This window comes from Ranitomeya variabilis, chromosome 2 (genome assembly GCF_051348905.1).
Source record: "Ranitomeya variabilis isolate aRanVar5 chromosome 2, aRanVar5.hap1, whole genome shotgun sequence".
Taxonomy (NCBI): Eukaryota; Metazoa; Chordata; class Amphibia; order Anura; family Dendrobatidae; genus Ranitomeya; species Ranitomeya variabilis.
The window spans coordinates 953787183-953803655 of NC_135233.1; the positions used below are offsets into that span (position 1 = coordinate 953787183).

Below are 16473 nucleotides of genomic sequence, written 5' to 3' on the forward strand. Positions count from 1 at the left end.
GCTCTACATGCGAGTCCCAATCATCAGAAAAAAACAGAATATCATCCAGATAAACAATCATAAATTTATCCAGATACTTCCGGAAAATATCATGCATAAAGGACTGAAACACTCAAGGAGCATTAGAGAGCCCAAAAGGCATCACCAAGTACTCAAAATGACCTTCGGGCGTATTAAATGCAGTTTTCCATTCATCTCCTTGCTTAATGCGCACAAGGTTGTACGCACCACGAAGATCTATCTTGGTGAACCACTTGGCACCTTTAATCCAGGCAAACAAGTCCGACAACAGAGGCAAAGGATACTGAAATTTAACAGTGATTTTATTCAGAAGCCGATAGTCAATACAAGGTCTCAAAGATCCGTCCTTCTTGGCCACAAAAAAGAATCCCGCACCAAGAGGGGAAGAGGATGAACGGATATGCCCCTTCTCCAGAGATTCCTTAATATACGAACGTATTGCGGTATGCTCAGGTACAGACAGATTAAATAATCTTCCCTTAGGAAATTTACTACCCGGAATCAAATCTATAGCGCAGTCACAGTCCCTATGAGGAGGAAGAGCACTGGACCTGGACTCGCTGAATACATCCTGATAATCAGACAAATACTCAGGAACTTCCGAAGGAGTAGAGGAAGCAATAGACACCGGTGGGGAATCACCATGAATTCCCTGACAGCCCCAACTTGACACAGACATTGCCTTCCAATCCAAGACTGGATTATGGGTCTGTAACCATGGCAGACCCAAAACGACCAAATCATGCATTTTATGCAGAACAAGAAAACGAATCACCTCCCGATGTTCAGGAGTCATGCACATGGTTACCTGTGTCCAAAACTGCGGTTTATTTTCCGCCAATGGCGTAGCATCAATACCTCTAAGAGGGATAGGATTTACCAATGGCTCAAGAACAAAACCACAGCGCTTGGCAAACGACAGATCCATAAGACTCAGGGCAGCACCTGAATCCACAAACGCCATAACAGGGTAGGAAGACAATGAGCAAATTAAAGTCACAGACAAAATAAATTTAGGTTGCAAATTACCAATGGCGACAGGGCTAACAACCCTTGTAAGGCGTTTAGAGCATGCTGATATAACATGTGTAGAATCACCACAGTAAAAACACAACCCATTCTGCCGTCTATGATTTTTCCGTTCATTTCTAGTCTGAATTCTATCACATTGCATTAAATCAGGTGTTTGTTCAGACAACACCACCAGAGGATTAGCAGTTTTGCGCTCCCGCAAACGCCGGTCAATTTGAATAGCCAGCGCCATGGAATCATTCAGACTTGTAGGAATGGAGAAACCCACCATCACATTCTTAATGGCTTCAGAAAGGCCATTTCTGAAATTTGCGGCCAGAGCACACTCATTCCACTGAGTAAGCACGGACCATTTCCGAAATTTTTGGCAATACACTTCAGCTTCATCCTGGCCCTGAGAAATAGCCAGCAAGGCTTTTTCTGCCTGAATTTCAAGATTGGGTTCCTCGTAAAGCAATCCGAGCGCCAGAAAAAACGCATCAATATTCGCCAATGCCGGATCTCCTGGCGCTAGCGAGAAAGCCCAATCCTGAGGGTCGCCCCGCAAGAAAGAGATAACAATTTTAACTTGCTGAGCTGAGTCTCCAGACGAACGGGGTCTCAGAGAAAGAAACAATTTACAATTATTCCTGAAATTCCTAAACTTAAATCGATCTCCAGAGAACAGTTCAGGAATAGGTATTTTAGGTTCAGGCATAGGACTACTGGTAACAAAATCTTGTATGCCCTGCACACGAGCAGCAAGCTGATCCACACTTGTAATCAGAGTCTGGACATTCATGTCTGCAGCAAGCTTAAGCCACTCAGAGGTAAAGGGGAGAAAGAAAGAGAGAGAAAAAAAAAAAAAACTCAAAATTTCCTTTCTTATTATCCCACTTCTGCAATGCATTAAACATTCAACTGCGGCCTGGCATACTGTTATGACCCCAATGGCAGAGGGTCTCTGCAATAAATACCAAATCTGGAAACACAAAAAACCAGCTCATAGGGCAGTGGTAACTGGGCTGACCGTATATCTAATCCTAGCACCACAAATAGCAGCAGCCGGGGAACGTGCCTACTGTTATGACCCCAATGGCGAGGGTCTCAGAGAAACAAGTAAGTCTGCGACGTACAAAAATCCAGCTCATAGGGCAGTGGTAACTGGGTTGACCATATATCTACTCCTAACGCCAACACTAGAAGTAGCCGGGGAACATGCCTACGTTGGTCGCTAGATGTCTCGCGCCAGCCGGAGGACTAACTACCCCTAGAAGAGGAAATCAAAGACCTCTCTTGCCTCCAGAGAATAGACCCCAAAAGTAGGATAGTAGCCCCCCACAAATAATAACGGTGAGGTAAGAGGAAATGACAAACACAGAGATGAACTAGATTTTAGCAAAGAGAGGCCCACTTACTAATAGCAGAATGTAGTAAGATAACTTATATGGTCAACAAAAACCCTATCAAAATCCACGCTGGAGATTCAAGAACCCCCGAACCGTCTAACGGCCCGGGGGGAGAACACCAGCCACCCTAGAGCTTCCAGCAAGGTCAGGAAACAGATAATATACAAGCTGGACAAAAATGCAAACCAAAACAAATAGCAAAAAGCAAGAAAGCAGACTTAGCTTAATCAAACAGGAACCAGGATCACTAGACAAGAGCACTACAGATTAGCTCTCATATCAACGTTGCCAGGCATTGAACTGAAGGTCCAGGGAGCTTATATAGCAACTCCCCTGACCTAACGACCCAGGTGAGCATACAAGGAATGAATGACATACCCAGAGTCAAATCACTAGTAGCCACTAGAGGGAGCCAAAAGGTAAATTCACAACAGTACCCCCCCCCCTTAGTGAGGGGTCACCGAACCCTCACCAAGACCACCAGGGCGATCAGGATGAGCGGCGTGAAAGGCACGAACTAAATCGGCCGCATGCACATCAGAGGCGACCACCCAGGAATTATCCTCCTGACCATAGCCCTTCCACTTGACCAGGTACTGAAGCCTCCGCCTGGAGAGACGAGAATCTAAGATCTTCTCCACCACGTACTCCAACTCGCCCTCAACCAACACCGGAGCAGGAGGCTCAGCAGAAGGAACCACAAGCACAACGTACCGCCGCAACAAGGACCTATGAAATACGTTGTGGATGGCAAACGACACCGGAAGATCCAGGCGAAAGGATACAGGATTAATGATTTCCAATATCTTGTAAGGACCAATGAAGCGAGGCTTAAATTTGGGAGAGGAGACCTTCATAGGAACAAATCGAGAAGACAGCCATACCAAATCCCCAACGCGAAGTCGGGGACCCACACTGCGGCGGCGGTTGGCAAAACGCTGAGCCTTCTCCTGTGACAACTTCAAGTTGTCCACCACATGCCCCCAGATCCGCTGCAACCTATCCACCACGGAATCCACCCCAGGACAATCAGAAGGCTCCACATGTCCCGAGGAAAAACGAGGATGGAAACCAGAGTTGCAGAAAAATGGCGAAACCAAGGTGGCGGAACTAGCCCGATTATTAAGGGCAAATTCAGCCAACGGCAAGAAGGTCACCCAATCATCCTGATCAGAAGAGACAAAACACCTCAAATAGGCCTCCAGAGTCTGATTAGTTCGCTCCGTTTGTCCGTTAGTCTGGGGATGGAAAGCGGATGAAAACGACAACTCAATGCCCATCCTACCACAAAAGGATCGCCAGAACCTGGAAACAAACTGGGATCCTCTGTCCGACACAATATTCTCAGGAATGCCGTGCAAACGAACCACGTTCTGGAAGAACACAGGAACCAGATCAGAAGAGGAGGGCAGCTTAGGCAAAGGAACCAAATGGACCATCTTGGAGAAACGATCACATATCACCCAGATGACAGACATGCCCAGAGACACCGGAAGATCAGAAATGAAATCCATAGAGATGTGTGTCCAAGGTCTCTTCGGGACAGGCAAGGGCAAGAGCAACCCGCTGGCACGAGAGCAGCAAGGCTTAGCTCGAGCACAAGTACCACAGGACTGTACAAATGACCGCACATCCCTTGACAAGGAAGGCCACCAAAAGGACCTGGCCACCAGATCTCTGGTGCCAAAAATTCCCGGGTGACCTGCCAACACCGAGGAATGAACCTCGGAAATGACTCTGCTGGTCCATCTAGTAGGCACAAACAATCTGTCAGGTGGACAAGAGTCAGGCCTACCAGCCTGAAATCTCTGCAACACACGTCGCAGATCTGGAGAAATAGCAGACACGATAACTCCTTCCTTAAGAATACCCACAGGTTCAGCGACTCCAGGAGCATCAGGCACAAAGCTCCTAGACAGAGCATCGGCCTTCACATTCTTAGAACCTGGTAAATACGAGACCACAAAGTCAAAACGGGAGAAAAACAATGACCAGCGGGCCTGTCTAGGATTCAGGCGTTTAGCAGACTCGAGATACATCAGATTTTTGTGATCAGTCAAGACCACCACACGATGCTTAGCACCCTCGAGCCAATGACGCCACTCCTCAAATGCCCACTTCATGGCCAACAACTCCCGATTGCCCACATCATAATTTCGCTCTGCCGGCGAAAACTTCCTAGAGAAAAAGGCACAAGGTCTCATAGTAGAGCAACCAGGGCCTCTCTGCGACAAAACGGCCCCTGCCCCAATCTCCGAAGCATCCACCTCAACCTGAAAGGGAAGTGAGATGTCAGGCTGGCACAAAACAGGCGCCGAAGTAAACCGGCGTTTCAACTCCTGGAAAGCCTCCACGGCAGCAGGAGCCCAGTTAGCTACATCAGAGCCTTTCTTGGTCATATCCGTCAGCGGTTTAACAACGCTAGAGAAATTTGCGATAAAACGACGGTAGAAGTTAGCAAAACCCAAGAACTTCTGAAGACTCTTAACTGACGAGGGTTGAGTCCAATCATGAATAGCTCGGACCTTGACTGGATCCATCTCCACAGCAGAAGGGGAAAAAATGAACCCCAAAAAGGGAACCTTCTGTACACCAAAGAGACACTTTGAGCCTTTTACAAACAAAGAATTTTCACGCAGAATCTCAAAAACCATCCTGACCTGCTCCACATGCGAGTCCCAATCATCAGAAAAAAACAGAATATCATCCAGATAAACAATCAAAAATTTATCCAGATACTTCCGGAAAATGTCATGCATGAAGGACTGAAAAACTGAAGGTGCATTAGAGAGCCCAAATGGCATCACCAAGTACTCAAAATGACCTTCGGGCGTATTGAATGCGGTTTTCCATTCATCGCCCTGCCTAATGCGCACAAGGTTGTACGCACCACGAAGGTCTATCTTGGTGAACCACTTGGCACCTTTAATCCGGGCAAACAAATCTGACAACAGCGGCAAAGGATACTGAAATTTGACAGTGATCTTATTTAAAAGCCGATAGTCAATACAATGCCTCAAAGATCCGTCCTTTTTGGCCACAAAAAAGAATCCCGCACCAAGAGGGGAAGAAGAAGGACGGATATGCCCCTTCTCAAGAGACTCCTTGATATATGAACGCATCGCGGTATGTTCAGGTACCGACAGATTAAACAGTCTCCCCTTAGGAAACTTACTGTCAGGAATCAAATCTATTGCACAGTCACATTCCCTATGAGGAGGCAGTGCACTGGACTTAGACTCGCTGAAGACATCCTGATAATCAGACAAATACGCCGGAACTTCCGAAGGCGTAGAAGAAGCAATAGACAAGGGCAGGGAATCTCCATGAATTCCATGGCAGCCCCAACTTGACACTGACATAGCCTTCCAGTCCAAGACTGGATTATGGGTCTGTAACCATGGCAAACCCAAAACAACCAAATCATGCATTTTATGCAGAACAAGAAAACGTATTACCTCCCGATGTTCGGGAGTCATGCACATGGTAACCTGTGTCCAAAACTGCGGTTTATTTTTTGCCAATGGCGTAGAATCAATACCCCTAAGAGGGATAGGATTTTCCAATGGCTCAAGAACAAATCCGCAGCGCTTGGCAAATGACAGATCCATAAGGCTCAGGGCAGCACCCGAGTCCACAAACGTCATGACAGGATACGATGACAGTGAGCAAATCAAAGTTACAGATAGAATAAATTTAGGTTGCAAATTACCAATGGCGACCGGACTAACAACCTTAGTAAGACGTTTAGAGCATGCTGAGATAACATGTGTAGAATCACCACAGTAGTAACACAAGCCATTCTGGCGTCTATGAATTTTCCGCTCATTTCTAGTCAGGATTCTATCACATTGCATTAAATCAGGTGTCTGTTCAGACAACACCATGAGGGAATTAGCGGTTTTGCGCTCCTGCAACCGCCGGTCGATTTGAATAGCCAGGGCCATAGAATCATTCAGACCTGTGGGAATGGGAAAACCCACCATCACATTCTTAATGGCTTCAGAAAGGCCATTTCTAAAATTAGCAGCCAATGCACACTCGTTCCACTGGGTCAGCACGGACCATTTCCGAAATTTTTGGCAATACACTTCAGCCTCGTCCTGGCCCTGAGACATAGCCAGCAAGGCCTTTTCTGCCTGAATCTCAAGATTGGGTTCCTCATAAAGCAAACCGAGCGCCAGAAAAAACGCATCAATGTCAGCCAATGCCGGATCTCCTGGCGCCAGCGAGAAAGCCCAATCCTGAGGGTCGCCCCGTAAAAAAGAAATAACAATTTTTACTTGCTGAGCGGAGTCTCCAGATGAACAGGGTTTCAGGGACAAAAACAATTTACAATTATTCCTGAAATTTCTAAATTTAAATCGGTCTCCGGAAAACGGTTCAGGAATCGGTATCTTAGGTTCTGACATAGGACTTCTGATAACATAATCTTGTATGCCCTGCACACGAGCAGCAAGCTGGTCCACACTTGTAATCAAGGTCTGGACATTCATGTCTGCAGCAAACACAAGCCACTCAGGTAAAGGGGAAAAGAAAAAAAAATGAGAGAGAGAAAAAAAAACTCAGAACTTTCTTTCTTATAATCCCGCTTCTGCAATGCATTTAACATTTAATACTGGCCTGGCAAACTATTATGACCCCAATGGCGAGGGTCTCAGAGAAACAAGTAAGTCTGCGACGTACAAAAATCCAGCTCATAGGGCAGTGGTAACTGGGTTGACCATATATCTACTCCTAACGCCAACACTAGCAGTAGCCGGGGAACATGCCTACGTTGGTCGCTAGATGTCTCGCGCCAGCCGGAGGACTAACTACCCCTAGAAGAGGAAATCAAAGACCTCTCTTGCCTCCAGAGAATAGACCCCAAAAGTAGGATAGTAGCCCCCCACAAATAATAACGGTGAGGTAAGAGGAAATGACAAACACAGAGATGAACTAGATTTTAGCAAAGAGAGGCCCACTTACTAATAGCAGAATGTAGTAAGATAACTTATATGGTCAACAAAAACCCTATCAAAATCCACGCTGGAGATTCAAGAACCCCCGAACCGTCTAACGGCCCGGGGGGAGAACACCAGCCACCCTAGAGCTTCCAGCAAGGTCAGGAAACAGATAATATACAAGCTGGACAAAAATGCAAACCAAAACAAATAGCAAAAAGCAAGAAAGCAGACTTAGCTTAATCAAACAGGAACCAGGATCAGTAGACAAGAGCACTACAGATTAGCTCTGATATCAACGTTGCCAGGCATTGAACTGAAGGTCCAGGGAGCTTATATAGCAACTCCCCTGACCTAACGACCCAGGTGAGCATACAAGGAATGAATGACATACCCAGAGTCAAATCACTAGTAGCCACTAGAGGGAGCCAAAAGGTAAATTCACAACAGCCTACGTTGGTTCTAGACGTCTCGCACCAGCCGGAGAACTAACTAACCCTAGAAGGGAAAAGATAGACCTTTCTTGCCTCCAGATAAAAGACCCCAAAAGTTGGATACAAGTCCCCAACAAATAATAACGGTGAGGTAAGAAGAAAAGACAAACGTAAGAATGAACTAGGTATTTAGCAAAGAGAGGCCCACTGACTAATAGCAGAATATAGTAAGATGACTTATACGGTCAGCAAAAACCCTATCAAAAATATCCACGCTGGATATTCAAGAACCCCCGAACCGTCTAACGGCCCGGGGGGAGAATACCAGCCCCCTAGAGCTTCCAGCAAAATCAGGAATCACATTTAGTACAAGCTGGACAAAAAATAAGAGCAATACAAATAATCAAAAAACAAGGAAGCAGGACTTAGCTTAATTTTGCATGAACCAGGACCAGCAGACAGGAGCAAACAGAAAGAACTGATTACAACGATGCCAGGCACCAGACTAAGAATTCAGGAAGTTCATATAGCAACACCCCTGGACTAACGACCCAGGTGGGTGCCAAACTAGGGAAAGACAATCTCAGAGTCATACCACTAGTGACCACAAGAGGGAGCCAAAAAAGTCTAATTCACAACAGTACCCCCCCTTTAAGGAGGGGTCACCGAACCCTCACCAAGACCACCAGGGCGATCAGGATGAGCAGCGTAAAAGGAACGAACTAAATCGGCCGCATGCACATCAGAGGCAACCACCCAGGAATTATCCTCCTGACCATAGCCCTTCCACTTGACCAGATACTGAAGCCTCCGTCTGGAGAGACGAGTATCCAAGATTTTCTCCACCACGTACTCCAACTCGCCCTCAACCAACACCGGAGCAGGAGGCTCAACAGAGGGAACCACAGGTACAACGTACCGCCGCAACAAAGACCTATGGAACACGTTGTGAATGGCAAACGACACCGGAAGATCCAAGCGAAAGGACACAGGATTAAGGATTTCCAATATCTTGTAAGGACCGATGAAGCGAGGCTTAAATTTAGGAGAGGAGACCTTCATAGGAACAAATCGAGAAGACAGCCATACCAAATCCCCAACACGAAGTCGGGGACCCACACCGCGGCGGCGGTTGGCAAAACTCTGAGCCTTCTCCTGTGACAACTTCAAGTTGTCCACCACATGATTCCAAATCTGCTGCAACCTATCCACCACAGAATCTACCCCAGGACAGTCAGAAGGCTCCACATGTCCCAAGGAAAAACGAGGATGGAAACCAGAGTTGCAGAAAAATGGCGAGACCAAAGTGACCAAATGGCGAGACCCGATTATTAAGGGCAAGCTCAGCCAACGGCAAGAAGGTCACCCAATCATTCTGATCCGCAGAAACAAGACACCTCAAATAAGCCTCCAAAGTTTGATTAGTTCGCTCCGTTTGTCCATTAGTCTGAGGATGAAAGGCAGACGAAAACGACAAATCAATGCCCATCTTAGCACAAAAGGATCGCCAGAACCTGGAAACAAACTGGGATCCTCTGTCAGACACGATATTCTCAGGAATGCCGTGTAAACGATCCACATTCTGAAAGAACAAAGGAACCAGATCGGAAGAGGAAGGCAGCTTAGGCAAAGATACCAAATGGACCATCTTGGAAAAGCGATCACATACCACCCAGATGACAGACATGCCCTGAGACACCGGAAGATCTGAAATGAAATCCATGGAAATGTGTGTCCAAGGCCTCTTCGGGACAGGCAAGGGCAAGAGCAACCCGCTGGCACGAGAACAGCAAGGCTTAGCTCGAGCACAAGTCCCACAGGACTGCACAAATGACCGCACATCCCGCGACAAGGAAGGCCACCAAAAGGACCTAGCCACCAAATCTCTGGTGCCAAAAATTCCCGGATGCCCTGCCAACACCGAGGAATGAACCTCGGAAATGACTCTGCTGGTCCATTTAACAGGAACAAACAGTCTGTCAGGTGGACAAGAGTCAGGTCTACCAGCCTGAAATCTCTGCAACACACGTCGCAAATCCGGAGAAATGGCTGACAAGATTACACCCTCTTTAAGAATACCAACTGGTTCTGCGACTCCAGGAGAGTCAGGCACAAAGCTCCTTGAAAGAGCATCAGCCTTCACATTCTTTGAACCTGGTAAATACGAGACCACAAAGTCAAAACGGGAGAAAAACAATGACCAACGGGCCTGTCTAGGATTCAGGCGTTTAGCAGACTTGAGATACATCAGATTTTTGTGATCAGTCAAGACCACCACACGATGCTTAGCACCCTCGAGCCAATGACGCCATTCCTCAAATGCCCACTTCATGGCCAGCAACTCCCGATTGCCAACATCATAATTCCGCTCAGCAGGCGAAAACTTCCTAGAGAAAAAAGCACATGGTCTCATTACAGAGCAACCAGGGCCTCTCTGCGACAAAACGGCCCCTGCCCCAATCTCAGAAGCATCCACTTCAACCTGAAAGGGAAGTGAGACATCAGGCTGGCACAAAACAGGCGCTGAAGTAAACCGGCGCTTCAACTCTTGGAAAGCCTCCACGGCTGCAGGAGCCCAGTTAGCAACGTCAGAACCTTTCTTGGTCATATCCGTCAAAGGTTTAACAACGCTAGAAAAATTAGCGATAAAACGACGGTAGAAGTTAGCAAAGCCCAAGAACTTCTGAAGACTCTTAACTGACGTGGGTTGAGTCCAATCATGAATAGCTCGGACCTTGACTGGGTCCATCTCCACCGCAGAAGGGGAGAAAATAAAACCCAAAAAGGGAACCTTCTGTACTCCAAAGAGACACTTTGAGCCCTTAACAAACAAAGCATTCTCATGCAAAACCTGAAACACCATCCTGACCTGCTCTACATGCGAGTCCCAATCATCAGAAAAAAACAGAATATCAACCAGATAAACAATCATAAATTTATCCAGATACTTCCGGAAAATATCATGCATAAAGGACTGAAACACTGAAGGAGCATTAGAGAGCCCAAAAGGCATCACCAAGTACTCAAAATGACCTTCGGGCGTATTAAATGCAGTTTTCCATTCATCTCCTTGCTTAATGCGCACAAGGTTGTACGCACCACGAAGATCTATCTTGGTGAACCACTTGGCACCTTTAATCCGGGCAAACAAGTCCGACAACAGAGGCAAAGGATACTGAAATTTAACAGTGATTTTATTCAGAAGCCGATAGTCAATACAAGGTCTCAAAGATCCGTCCTTCTTGGCCACAAAAAAGAATCCCGCACCAAGAGGGGAAGAGGATGGACGGATATGCCCCTTCTCCAGAGATTCTTTAATATACGAACGCATTGCGGTATGCTCAGGTACAGACAGATTAAATAATCTTCCCTTAGGAAATTTACTACCCGGAATCAAATCTATAGCGCAGTCACAGTCCCTATGAGGAGGAAGAGCACTGGACCTGGACTCGCTGAATACATCCTGATAATCAGACAAATACTCAGGAACTTCCGAAAGAGTAGAGGAAGCAATAGACACCGGTGGGGAATCACCATGAATTCCCTGACAGCCCCAACTTGACACAGACATTGCCTTCCAATCCAAGACTGGATTATGGGTCTGTAACCATGGCAGACCCAAAACGACCAAATCATGCATTTTATGCAGAACAAGAAAACGAATCACCTCCCGATGTTCAGGAGTCATGCACATGGTTACCTGTGTCCAAAACTGCGGTTTATTTTCCGCCAATGGCGTAGCATCAATACCTCTAAGAGGGATAGGATTTACCAATGGCTCAAGAACAAAACCACAGCGCTTGGCAAACGACAGATCCATAAGACTCAGGGCAGCACCTGAATCCACAAACGCCATAACAGGGTAGGAAGACAATGAGCAAATTAAAGTCACAGACAAAATAAATTTAGGTTGCAAATTACCAATGGCGACAGGGCTAACAACCCTTGTAAGGCGTTTAGAGCATGCTGATATAACATGTGTAGAATCACCACAGTAAAAACACAACCCATTCTGCCGTCTATGATTTTTCCGTTCATTTCTAGTCTGAATTCTATCACATTGCATTAAATCAGGTGTTTGTTCAGACAACACCACCAGAGGATTAGCAGTTTTGCACTCCCGCAAACGCCGGTCAATTTGAATAGCCAGCGCCATGGAATCATTCAGACTTGTAGGAATGGAGAAACCCACCATCACATTCTTAATGGCTTCAGAAAGGCCATTTCTGAAATTTGCGGCCAGAGCACACTCATTCCACTGAGTAAGCACGGACCATTTCCGAAATTTTTGGCAATACACTTCAGCTTCATCCTGGCCCTGAGAAATAGCCAGCAAGGCTTTTTCTGCCTGAATTTCAAGATTGGGTTCCTCGTAAAGCAATCCGAGCGCCAGAAAAAACGCATCAATATTCGCCAATGCCGGATCTCCTGGCGCTAGCGAGAAAGCCCAATCCTGAGGGTCGCCCCGCAAGAAAGAGATAACAATTTTAACTTGCTGAGCTGAGTCTCCAGACGAACGGGGTCTCAGAGAAAGAAACAATTTACAATTATTCCTGAAATTCCTAAACTTAAATCGATCTCCAGAGAACAGTTCAGGAATAGGTATTTTAGGTTCAGGCATAGGACTACTGGTAACAAAATCTTGTATGCCCTGCACACGAGCAGCAAGCTGATCCACACTTGTAATCAGAGTCTGGACATTCATGTCTGCAGCAAGCTTAAGCCACTCAGAGGTAAAGGGGAGGAAGAAAGAGAGAGAAAAAAAAAAAAAAACTCAAAATTTCCTTTCTTATTATCCCACTTCTGCAATGCATTAAACATTCAACTGCGGCCTGGCATACTGTTATGACCCCAATGGCAGAGGGTCTCTGCAATAAATACCAAGTCTGCAAACACACAAAACCAGCTCATAGGGCAGTGATAACTGGGCTGACCGTATATCTAATCCTAGCACCACAAATAGCAGCAGCCGGGGAACGTGCCTACGTTGGTTCTAGACGTCTCGCGCCAGCCGGAGAACTAACTAACCCTAGAAGGGAAAAGATAGACCTTTCTTGCCTCCAGAGAAAAGACCCCAAAAGTTGGATACAAGCCCCCAACAAATAATAACGGTGAGGTAAGAAGAAAAGACAAACGTAAGAATGAACTAGGTATTTAGCAAAGAGAGGCCCACTGACTAATAGCAGAATATAGTAAGATGACTTATACGGTCAGCAAAAACCCTATCAAAAATATCCACGCTGGATAGTCAAGAACCCCCGAACCGTCTAACGGCCCGGGGGGAGAATACCAGCCCCCTAGAGCTTCCAGCAAAATCAGGAATCACATTTAGTACAAGCTGGACAAAAAATATGAGCAATACAAATAATCAAAAAACAAGGAAGCAGGACTTAGCTTAATTTTGCATGAACCAGGACCAGCAGACAGGAGCAAACAGAAAGAACTGATTACAACGATGCCAGGCACCAGACTAAGAATTCAGGAAGTTCATATAGCAACACCCCTGGACTAACGACCCAGGTGGGTGCCAAACTAGGGAAAGACAATCTCAGAGTCATACCACTAGTGACCACAAGAGGGAGCCAAAAAAGTCTAATTCACAACAGTTCCTTCTTTGTTCGATTCCGAGAACATTTCAGATCAATCATAATAGGTAAGTAGTGATGAGCGAATATACTCGTTACTCGAGATTTCCCGAGCACGCTCGGGTGTCCTCCGAGTATTTTTTAGTGCTCAGAAATTTAGTTTTTATTTCCGCAGCTGAATGATTTACATCTGTTAGCCAGCATAAGTACATGTGGGGATTCCCTAGCAACCAGGCAACCCCCACATGTACTTATGCTGGCTACAGATGTAAATCATTCAGCTGCGGCAATAAAAACTAAATTTCTGAGCACTAAAAAATACTCGGAGGACACCCGAGCGTGCTCGAGAAATCTCGAGTAACGAGTATATTCGCTCATCACTATAGGTAAGGGCTCAAGAAGACTTACCGAACACATGCAGGAAGCCCATTCAGGTAATCATGAGTTACTAACCTTTGCGGATTTAGAAAAAGGTCAGCTGCCTGCCCATGGCGGTGATCTCCATAGGTTGTTGCTGTAGAAAGAGTCCAGATGGATCCTGCGCGAGCGAGCGCAGGGCCCCGCTGGCCTCAATGACAAGTCTGACATGACGGTATTTCTTTAGATGAGGGTGTTACACATGTTTTTATGTATATGTATATATATATATATATATATATATATATATATATATATATATATATATATATATATGGTTTTTCACTGTTTAGAAGTGTTTTTAATTATGCTTATTGTCCCCTTTTTTGGGGGGGGCGGGATCCTTTCATAAAGTTAAGCACTGGGTGTTTTCTTAAATCGATTCCCGTCACTCCCCCCAAGCACAGTACCCGTTGAAGTGCAACTAGCGTTAGTCGGCAGTTGTTCTAAGAAGTTTTCCACCATTCTCCCACTTAAATAGTTTGATTCATGCACTACACGTGCCATTTTGAAGAATTTGGTGCAAAAAACTTCAAACAAATACCGCAAGACAGAAAAAGTGTCTTAAAGATTTGCAAATAATGAATCAGGTGTAATATCTTCTGAATGAACCATGCAATATGTTATAGTGAGATAATGACTGTAGTGCAATATGACCTGCACATTGGCGGGGTAAAATCTGTGATGTTCTTGATGTTGCATGAATGCTTTACTTGTACTTTACTCATCACATAAACTCTCATTCCACCTGTATACCACCATTTATGTGGACAGATTTCTCTCCTGTCCATGTTATCACATATTCACGTTGACTATACATGACTATATGTTTATTTTTGACATGGAGAATTACCCGGATCCCGGTCTTGTGTTAATGCATTCTCTCTCTTCTCTCAGCTGTCATGTGACCCTTGCGTGTTCCGCTTCTCTTCCTCTTTGTCTAACATTTCACTGAGTACTTTAGGGAATATCGGTATGTGCTTTACTTGTCTTCCAATACTTGGCTTGTGCATGCTAATCCTTACTCACCTTTCACCTCTTCTTATGCATTGACTCATCTTAGAGGTAACCCTATACTGTACTGTAGTGTTGGTAGCGACGGCAATGTACAAAACAAACGTAACAAAGAGTAATTGTATATGTCCCCTTCTTCTTATTCCAATTGAAGTCTTATAAACCTGTATACGTTCTCTAACCTCTGGGAGAACAGCACTTTTCAGTCTTTGAATCTTGCTTTCCCCTTGTGGCTGGCTGTAACTGTTATAAAGACAGCCAGTGACCTGAAACTCCCAATTGGACAGCGTACCGCCACAGCTGCCAGTAGGGAGTCTGTGAAGGGTGAAATTGTCAAGTGAACCGCAGCAAAATGCTGCGCTATGTGTTTTCAATTTTGAAGGTCGCTGCCCATCACTTGCTGTCAGACTGAGATTCTGTTCTTTTTTTTTTTACTCTCTCTCTCTTTTTTCCTATAAAAGATCACTTATCGAGAAGACCCAGCAAAACATCCCACGTCTGAGAAACAATGCACTCTTCGGTCAATCAGTAGAACAAATACAGGGCTGCCAAGCACATCATCAAAAGCTGACTCCTGATTGGGCCCACACGGTTCTCCTACCACAGACTGACCTGATCAAGGACTTGCTTCTTCAGGACACAGATTGTAATTTTAATTTATTCTAAAGTGTTACCGCCAGTGCTGAAAGCAGCGTTAGCGAAATAAGTATGCTGCTCATAAAATGGACAAAACAGTGTTGCAGACCCCTTTTCTGCCAAGGGGTTAACCAATGGCAGATGAGCACTCCTTTATGACATGGTTGTCGTTATTCACGCTAAACCTAATATTATTTTATCTCTGGCATCTATTTTAAGAGTCTTAATTCTATGTTTTATAATAAATAAGCATATTTACATTGAAGATTGTAAATAGGAGATGTGTAAAATTTGCCATTTTTTTTATAGAAATGAACCCATGTCCACAAGATAACTAAGAGTCTATAGAAATCCTTAGATAAAGATTTATTAAAGTATTTGTGAATGTGCTTGGTTATTATGTGGTTATTCTGCATGATGAGAGCAAGTCACGGCTGAGAGCATGGAAAGAAATTAATAGATGCTCCTTGGCGATAATAACAAAATAAAAACATGCATTAAATGAGATGGGTGATGCATTTATGAGGTGAAGTACACAAGTTGTACAGTCTGCGAGGAGTGGAGATGTGTGATTTAAGCTGGAAGAAAATACTGAATATTTGTGTGGATTTCATTATGTATTTTTTTAAATACATTTCCTTTTTTTGTAAAAAAAAAAAAAAAAAAAAAGACCTGTCAGTTCTCTTTACATGTCTGCTCTAGTAAATACATATACTGTATACGCCATACAGTACTGTGAAAAAGTTTTAAGCAGGTGAGGAAAAAAGCATACTATACACACAGTAGATGCTGGAGCATGGCTTTCCAAAGCTCTGCGTCATGCCGTTCCTCAGTTAGGCTACGTTCACATTTGCATTGTGTGCCGCAGCGTCGGCGCCGCAGCGCACAACGCAAACAAAAACGCGGCAAACCGCACGCTAAAACGCTGCGTTTTGCACCGCATGCGTCCTTTTTGGCCGAAAGTTGGACGCAAAAAAAATGCAACTTGAAGCGTTTCTTGCGT

The 16473-nt window shown here is 45.1% G+C and overlaps 1 protein-coding gene across 6 annotated transcripts in view; it reads left to right on the forward strand.

Moving 5' to 3' along the window:
- DOCK10 (dedicator of cytokinesis 10) overlaps positions 1-15859 on the forward strand; it is a 500094-nt gene extending 484235 nt beyond the window's left edge. For all 6 annotated transcript variants that reach the window (XM_077290787.1, XM_077290784.1, XM_077290788.1 and 3 more), the window contains one exon: positions 15296-15859. In XM_077290787.1, coding sequence (XP_077146902.1) covers positions 15296-15412 — 117 coding nt within the window. In that variant the 3' untranslated portion in view covers positions 15413-15859. The remainder of the gene's footprint in view (positions 1-15295) is intronic.
- The last annotated feature ends 614 nt before the right edge of the window (positions 15860-16473 follow it).